The sequence below is a fragment of the Dermacentor andersoni genome, chromosome 4 (genome assembly GCF_023375885.2).
Source record: "Dermacentor andersoni chromosome 4, qqDerAnde1_hic_scaffold, whole genome shotgun sequence".
Taxonomy (NCBI): domain Eukaryota; kingdom Metazoa; phylum Arthropoda; class Arachnida; order Ixodida; family Ixodidae; genus Dermacentor; species Dermacentor andersoni.
Window position 1 is genome coordinate 6,225,061 of NC_092817.1, and position 9,059 is coordinate 6,234,119.

The 9,059-nt window shown below is 44.4% G+C and overlaps 1 protein-coding gene across 1 annotated transcript in view; it reads right to left on the reverse strand.

Annotated features, from left to right (window-relative positions):
• Window positions 1-6,870, reverse strand: part of LOC126535748 (uncharacterized) — a 62,816-nt gene extending 55,946 nt beyond the window's left edge. Inside the window, exon 1 of the mRNA XM_050182530.3 lies at window positions 6,407-6,870. Within this exon, the coding sequence (XP_050038487.1) occupies window positions 6,407-6,452 (46 nt within the window). The 5' untranslated portion in view covers window positions 6,453-6,870. The remainder of the gene's footprint in view (window positions 1-6,406) is intronic.
• Window positions 6,871-9,059: the final 2,189 nt, after the last annotated feature.

Below are 9,059 nucleotides of genomic sequence, written 5' to 3' on the forward strand. Positions count from 1 at the left end.
CTTGAACGGGCATTTCACGAAGGTGGTTTCAACTCCACAAGGCCCGAGTAAGAAGAGCACAGCCGAGATGTGGCACACAGGAGAAAGGATCTTTCGCACTCGCGGTGTACGCAGCTGATGCACGCGCTTACCATCACCTTTACAGCCAATAGAAAAAGAGTTGAACAGCGTCCCGTTCTCCCGCGTGCCAAGCTTTCGTGGGCACGCCGTGCGCGCTAACAGTTTAGCGCGCGCAGCAATGACAGGAACGAACGACTTATCTTTCACAAAACACATCGACTGCGCTGTTCTTGGCTTAATGGCGTAGAAAACTCACCCGCAATAGTCAACAATGACGTGGAAGCACGTCAATATCGATAATTATTGCAACAGTTGTTGTTTATTTCGTTTGCCTGCGGTTACTAAACATTCGCGCTTACCGCCAATACGAGTCCCGAAGTATGTTCTCAGATGGTTCTAAATTCAGCTAGTTCGCTCATATTTTGGAGGGAATTCACCATACGAATTGGCCAATGCAGTACACCGTGTGAGACCCTTTCATCTCGCGTTGTGCATAATGCAGCAGGTGCAACGTGTTGCATATTTCAATTTTGTGTTAATTAATGCTGATTGTCTCTTTTGAGGCTTGAGACAGTTCATATATGCTTCAAAATAAAACACGAATTCAAAACAAAAAAGTACCAACTGCCCAGTGCAGCGGTGCGGGGAATTCTCCGGTATTCCACCGAAAGTATGAAGAGTACGACTTTAATACGCAGACTGTGAGGCTCGAGATAGCGTTCACAACACCTCATTATCTCCACAAGACAGCCCTACAAGATGACCACAACTGTCAGGGACATCCTCTGCGAGTACCCTGCTTACCGCACAGAACGACAGACACCTTAACGCCACATTGTCTGGTTTGGACGACAGACTCCTTTTGGAGCAGGAAGTGCACCGAGAGCAACAAAAGCGCTCTTGTCATCCGTACGAGAAACCAGCCCAGGTAGAAACGTCACTGCTGCTTTCGATGGGCGCTCGGCAGTACAGCGCGAACTCCAGTGCAGCCCGTCACTTTCGGGCGCTGTTCTTCACAGAATAATTGCTTGAGCTTGGTGTTCGCATCATTTCGGAATGTTTCTGTCGAAATTTGCATGTAATTGCACGATAACAACATGTGTCAACAAGCTGTGAACCTACACATGCAGAGTAAAATGGGCACGCCCCCACATAGAATTTTTTTTTCACATTCGTGAAACGTTGAACCACAGAAACCTTGCTTATCATTATCAAAGACCGAGAGTCATGTGGTGTAACGTGTTCGTGAACAAATGCGCGAGAATGAACCATCTTAATAAGGTTAAAATCACGGCACCTTGCACCTCGTTAAGAGGAAGCTTTAGCTCGAGTGCTCCTAACTAAATACATGTAAAAGGAGAATTCGTATTTCTCGGCAACCACTGCACCAAATTTGACGAGGTTTGTTGCATTTAAAAGACAAACTTAAAATCTAGTGACTGTTGGTTTCGAATTTTTGAATTAGGTCGTCAATTTTTTATTAAAATTGGCAAAAATCGGCATTTTTCAAGAAACGAAACTATCAAGTTTACAACTCTGTAACTCAACCACTAAAAATGATAATGCAATTCTGTGAATTGCATCTAATAGTACATCTAAAGTGGACAAAATTGATATGTTATACATGAATATAAAAAAAATTAATTATAGGGAAATACAACTTTTGCAAAACCGTTGTAACTAACATAACAAATTCATGTAAGATGTAAAATGACATATTGAACTTGTCCGCTTTGAATTATCTAATGGATGCCGTTTACAGAACCGCGATATCTGCTCTTGATCCAGAGTTATGAATTTGTAAACTTCGTGCTTCTATTTTTTTCAAACGGGCATATATTTGAAAATCGTTTTAGGAAAATTCAAGCCCTAAATCGAAATTCTGCTTCCAACAGTCACTAGAATTTAACTTTCTCTTTCAAATGCAACAAACTTCATCAAAATCGGTCCAGGGGTTATCTCAGGAAAACGTTTTTGCGTTTTACATGTATTTGAATAGGCCGCGTCGGAGTTGGGCCCGAGCTAAAGCTTCCTCTTAAGAGGAAGCTTTAAGAGGAAGCCCAACTCCGACGCGGCCTATTCAAATACATGTAAAACGCAAAAACGTTTTCCTGAGATAACCCCTGGACCGATTTTAATGAAATTTGTTGCATTTGAAAGAGAAAGTTAGATTCTAGTGACTGTTGGAAGCGGAATTTCGATTTATGTCCTGGGTTTTGTTAAACGAATTTTCAAAAATTCGAAAGTTCGAAAAAAATACAAGAACGAAGTTTACAAATTCATAACTCTGCATGAAAAATAGATATCGCAGTTCTGTAAACGGCATCCATTAGACCATTGAAAGCGGACAAATTTGATATGTCATTTCATACCTTACGTGAATTTGTTACGTTGTTTACACAGGTTCTGCAAAAGCTGTATTTCCAGATTACTAAATTTTTTGAGATTCATGTATAGCACATCAACTTTGTCTGCTTTAGATGTACTATTAGATGCAATTAACAGAATTGCGATATTATTTTTGTTGCTGAGTTACGGAGTTGTAAACTTGATAGTTTCGTTTTCTGAAAATTTTTGATTTTTGCCAAATTTTTATAAAAACTTGACGACCTAAATCGAAAATTCGAAACCAACAGTCACTAGATTTTAAGCTTTTCTTTCAAATGCAGCAAACCCCGTCAAATTTGGTGCAGTGGTTGCCGAGAAAAACGAATTCTCCTTTTACATGTATTTAGATAGGAGCACCCGAGCTAAAGCTTCCTCTTAAGGCGTACGGTGGTTAGAGCTGCCGCTGCTGAAATTCTACGGATAACTCCAGCACGCTTTGCCATAGCGATTGAAATATACGCGAAGATGATAAACTTATCCGATATCGAAAAGTTCGTACATCTCGTTTGCAAGAGCTTCTTGTCGTTGTTGTTGTCATAAACTCAGTTTATCGTTTCGCATTTTCCAATTGGTTCGTTAACTTGATGTTTGCCCTTCGACTGACGAGCACTAGCCGTCGCCACCTAAAATAGTCAAAGTCTTCGTTAAATGGCTCGCAAGAAAGGCGAACCGGGCAAGTTGGAACCGACCCATTAGCAGCAGGGCGCACTAAACAAAATAAAAGAACGTATCCAGTCTTTTTCATTTTTGTATATCGTTTACGGAGCGCTGCTACAATGGATCATATAAGTTAATATCGTAAAAATAAAATATGCCCAAATAACAACAAAAGGCGAGACCACGCTTTTGTGGCGAGTTTACCTTGCGTAAATTTGCTTTTTCGACCGAGGATTGTTGTCGAACTTGTAGCCGTAAGGGCGTCCCCACCCCAGTGTTATCCTATCAACATCTAGGTATTATCCATTCTTCTACGTCTCGTCATAACATCTCAAGGAAGTTCTACTAACACGCTACGATTGGATGGATGTCTCATTTTCCCATTATTATTTACTTCTCTCCACCTTGCAGGTTGCTTCAGAACTATTAGTCAAACTCTTGCCTTTGCTTCGAGTTGTTGATAAGTTGGACTTCCCCTTGCCATCTGCGAGCCGCGTGGTTAGCTCAGATGGTAGAGCGGCTGCCCGGGAAAAACGGCGGTCCTTGGTTCGAATCGCGGATCAGGACGAATTTTTCTTCAGCTGCGAGGTTTTTTTTTATTCAAAGAACTCGTACGGGCTTCCTTGGTAGCAATTGCTACGATTAGGTCGATGTTTCATTTTCCGTTTAATAAATACGTATAGAGCTGCGTTCAAATTTCGTATTAGGGAGTAAGTAACCGTCGGTGAACTTTTTTTAATATATCATGTAGCCGGATGCCTTATTGACGTTCATTCTACTTTATAATTTGATTCTTTATGAACATCACATACTGAACGCGCGCTAAAAGACCGCGACAAGGTTTATCCATCTATCCATTACATACTGACGTCGCATAGATGCAGGCGCTACGTCATATCGATTGACTACATTTTGTTTTTTTTTTGAAGATTTGCTTAATATGGCCGTATGGGTGTTATTTATTTATTTTTTCAATTATCTAAAAGGCTCCCGAAGGATTACTGCGTGAGGGCAGGATACAGGGAATTAGAAGAAACAAAGGAGTGGAAAGAAATTATACAATGTTAGCGGGTAATGATGAAAGAATAAATATCCAACAAATATAAATAACGCAACAGGACTGTAATTAAAGTTTTCTAGTTAATATTTGATACGTCTAGACATTTGGAAATAATGTATTCGACGACATTTATGGCGTGGTGGTGATGGTGGTAATGTTGAAGCAGGCGGGGTTAGCCTGGCATACATAGCCGGCAATTGTTCCGCCTAATCCTCCTTCGAGTTGAGATCAGGGGTGTGTCACCAGGTGTCGATGAGCCCCGTGTCTCGCAGGAAGGCTATCAGCAGTCGTTGCGCTCTCTTCCTGTATGCTGCGGGCCCTCCGGGAAAAACGGCGTCTTCAAAGGTCCTGTGCGTGAGACCGCTCTTTTGTAGGTTGTCGACCATCGCTTTTCTTTCTGTGTCAAACTGCGGGCATAGCCAAATGAAATGTTCGATGTCGCCAATGTCACCACAGAAAACACAGAGAGGGGAAGCGCGAAGCCCAGTCTTGAATAACCAAGCTGGGGTGTACGGCGTCGCTTGTTCGCGTGTAAATCCATGAGTCACACAGGATTCGCGTGGATTCTTGTGCATCTCTCTAAAGGGAAGGCGGATTGCACCCTTAGGGGTTTGAAAAGCTTGTGAAGCTTTCACTTTTGGGACACATGTCAGCGCTAGGCGTGCAAGGGCGTCAGCTTCCTCGTTTCCATCAATTCCTACGTGTGATGGAATCCACTGAAACCTTATGTTAAATCCTTTGCTCGTTAGGTCGCCAATCAGTGCCTTGTAAGTTTCTCTAGAGGTAGGCCCCGATGTAATCTCTGTAATGCTGACTGGGAATCCGTCAGCACCACGACATCTCGTGCAGAAAAGGCCCGTAGTTTCCGCAAAGCCGCGGTGATTGCGACGCTTTCTACTGTAGTAGAGGAAACTACGCGATCCAGTCGGCCAGGCCATGACACATCAAGGGATGGTATGCAGAATGCCGCTGCACAGCTATCTGTTTGTGCGCACACCGAACCGTCTGTGTACACTTGTAGATGACCTTGAAACACATGCAGTGCTCAAGTGGTCCAGCATAATAAACTTTGCTTCGGCAGCTGAAATGGTGCGTTTCGTCGGTAGGTGGGCTACATTGAGGCTGCAGGTAACGTCCGGAAAAGACCATGGCGGGCCAAGGCGACTTCGTTTAGGCCATTCCAATCCTAAAAATCGGAAGGTGTTCAGCGCCGCATGGAAATGTGAGCGAGTTCTTGCTCTTAGCCGCCGGCATTTATGGCGCATGAAATGTCCTTCACATTGAGTGTGGTGCTTAAATTTCGCGGACGTTACATAAGCTCAGGTTAGACAGTGAAGGCGTCGAAAAGTTCCAGATCATTTCTTTTTCCAAAACGTGGTACCCCGTGGCTATGGCGTTGGGCTGGTGATCACGTGACGTCTAACGTATGCCGTAACAACATGACAAAAATATTTTTTTTTCTCTCACCATGCAGACACGAATAGATGCCCCCGCAGGCCCTTTTCCCCCATTTCTCTACGACATAATTATGTTGTCTGATTTGTTGAAACGGTAGTCGGAAGCTCTTCATCTACCATTCCCTATTTCTCGATGCCTTTCGTCAGTATTGCTCCGCGTGCCCAGCAAGGAGTGCGCGTCTGCTGTGAACGTTACATCGAATTTGTCCCTGAGTACATCTGCCGTGGCACCTGCAAGCATAGCGCGTTAACACACACTGAAAAAGACACCAGCAAGATGTTCTATAGACATGCCTAAAGTGAGCATCTTTTAGAGGTCACATACGTCCAGCTGCGATATTCTTACAACGTCACAGTAAGATGATCTGGATGAGACTTATCCATGTTATGTATTTGTAATGTTGTTTGGACAAATCTACATATATATAATATGCGTGCAATATTTAAAACATCATGTTCTATAGACATCTGTGGAACACGAATGGTTATCTGGAAAATAAGCTGCGAAACAGATCTGCTTTCTCAAATATTCCGCTTTGATTTTGATATTCTATAGATGATAGATTATGATAGATCAGGTAAACAAAATGAAACAAAGTTTCTTGTAATGTTTTAAATAAAACATTGGCAAATACGCTGTCCGAAAGAACCCACTTGTCTTCCGATAGCTCTGTGCCTTCGCTGAAAGCGACGAAGCAAAACACGGTACGCGCACTAACGCGTTTCTCGAACTCGGTAGATAACGCGCGTACGACGCGATACGAGACAGCCAAGACACACTCACCTCCGAGGAGCGCGCTGAGGAGCCACGGCACTACGGCGATTCCCATGTTGTGCCGGCGAAGCGGGCACCACTACAAAACCAACTGGGCGTCAAGTGGACGGTCGACGGCGGACGAGAACGCCGGGTACCAACCTGCGCGTGGACGAACCACTGCAATCTGCGCGCGAAACGCCGCGTGGGTTTCCTACCAACGCCCTAGTGATCCATTTGCCCCGCAAGTGCGTTTATAAGCGAACGGCTCCCTGTTTTTCTTCGCGGTGGGAAAGGGCGATCCGACCGACGCCCCCTCTCTACTTGCTCCCCGTCGTCAGCCCTCCAGTCTCAACGGCGCGAGTGACGTCACCGTGACGTTGCCTGCGCGCAGTGAAGAGGGGTGCAGAGTACTTCCGAAACGCACATTCCGAAAGTTGCGCGCCGCCGGCGTCGTCTGCTACTCCTATGCCTCCTCCCTCTTCCACTCCTAGCAGACGACGGCAAAGTCCGGGGACCAGTTCCGCCTGGGCCCGCCTTGTGTGCATCCTTCGGCACCGCGCCGCTCGCTAGGGGACAAGATAGCGAAAAACAAGCGGAGTGCAGAGACAGGCGATCCTTCTCCCAGCCGCCTCTCTCCCTCGCGAGGAGAGGTCGGCGCTTGACGGATCTTGCGCTGGGCGCGAAAAGCGTTCCCGCCGGCACGCGGCGGCAGCGAAGGATGTCGTGGGCGGCTGTGGTTTGCCCCGCTTGTTTTGCGTCTCTCCGATTCAGTTTTGCTTTGTCTCCTCTGCCCCTCTTCTGATTTACGGCAGCCGCTTAATGAAGCGAGCACCGACGCTGGCTGGAACTTCAGAAACGGAAGACCCGAGGGCAGCCCGAATGAAGTGGTGCGCGCCATTCTTCCAACTGGTGAGGCTCGGTTATTGTTGGAACCTTACGCGGCCGGTGCGATGGCGCATACGAAACGAGAAGATGACAGAAAGGGTGTCACGCTTCTTTATAGCGTCGCATTAGGGGGCCGCGCTGAGTCACGCTCGTGAGCGCTGCCTTTCACCGTCCGTGGCGCGCGCGCCAAGTTCAGTGTCGCTGAGAGAGAGGACGCTGTCGGTGAACGGCGCGCCATTCGTGTCCCTCACCATCTTTCCTTCGTCTCGACGAAACAAAGGACCATTCGTTTAAGCTGGTTTACAGAAACAGTCGCTCCGGCAGCGTCCCCTTTATTTCGCTATGCTCTGTAGTTGACACGACGTCCCCAGGAAAGTAAAACAACCCTCCTCCACCCGGTTAGCTGTTTCTGTTATTTGCATAGGCCTGACGGAATTATCTTTCCCATGGAAACGTCACATACAACGTTTTTTTTTTTTTTACCTTCACATAAAAGCGTTAGCAGTCACAGTATAGCACAAGAACCGTTAGGCATTAATTTGCTAGATGACCCGGCTGAAAAATTATGCGTATACGAGAATCCCTATCGCACTTTTTTTTTTCCAGGAAATCCGGAAAGCTAGCTGGAAGGAAGCCGAACACAGTTTTACCATGATTTGATTATGTATTCTGCACAAATATGAAGCTCTACATTTAAATGCCTCAATCGTCTGCAGCTCATTTCTGCAAGCAAAGGACGGCTGACAGCTCTCAGATAGCGAAATATGTCGCGTTTACTTGACGCTACACTGCAGCCCAGCATTAACGCAAGGGTCCGCCTACTTCTGCTAGCCTCCACAAAAACACCATACTGAAGAATACGTCCAGACAATCAAGACAGTTCGAAAGCAGAATGTGGCCCTAGAACCAGTGCGTACATTTGAATAAATAAATAAATAAATAAATAAATAAATAAATAAACAAACAAATAAATAAATAAATAAATAAATAAATAATATGCTATATATAGCATATAATTGTGCTAAAAGTTCATGCGTTACTCACGCATGAATTCCTCCATGTGCACAGTATCCGAAATACTCAAGTTGCTTGAGTGAGTTGACACTTGGACCGCATGGCTATGTTTACAAACACCTGACTAGATTTGATTTGTTTGCTGTGGTAGTGTTGAAAGCAATCAGCGGTTCTTTATCGTGCCAATTAGTTCTGCGCAAACTGTCTCCCCTTAAGAGGAAGCTTTAGCTCGGGCCCAACTCCGACGCAGCCTATTCAAATACATGTGAAACACAAAAAAAAAACGTTTTTCTGAGATAACCTCTGGATCGATTTTAATTAAATTTGTTGCATTTGAGAGAGAAAGTTAAGCTCTAGTGATTCTTGGAAGCGGAATTTCGATTTTGGGCATGAAGTTTGTTACGAGAATTTTCAAAAATTCGGAAGTTTTAATCAAGAACAGATATCGCGGTTCTGTAAACGGCATCCATTAGATAATTCAAAGCGGACAAATTCAAAATGTCATTGTGCATCTTACGTGAATTTGTTACGCTGGTTGCAAGGGTTCTGCAAAAGCTGTATTTGCGTATTACAAATTTTTTTATATTCATGTGTAACACAAATTTTTTCCGCTTTAGATGTTCTATTAGATGCAATCTACAGAATTGTATTATCATTTTTCGTTGTTGAGTTGCAGAGTTGTAAACTTGATAGTTTCGTTATCTGAAAATTTCTGATTTTTGCCAATTTTAAATAAAAATTGAAGACCTAACTTAAATATTCGAAACCAACAGTCACTATA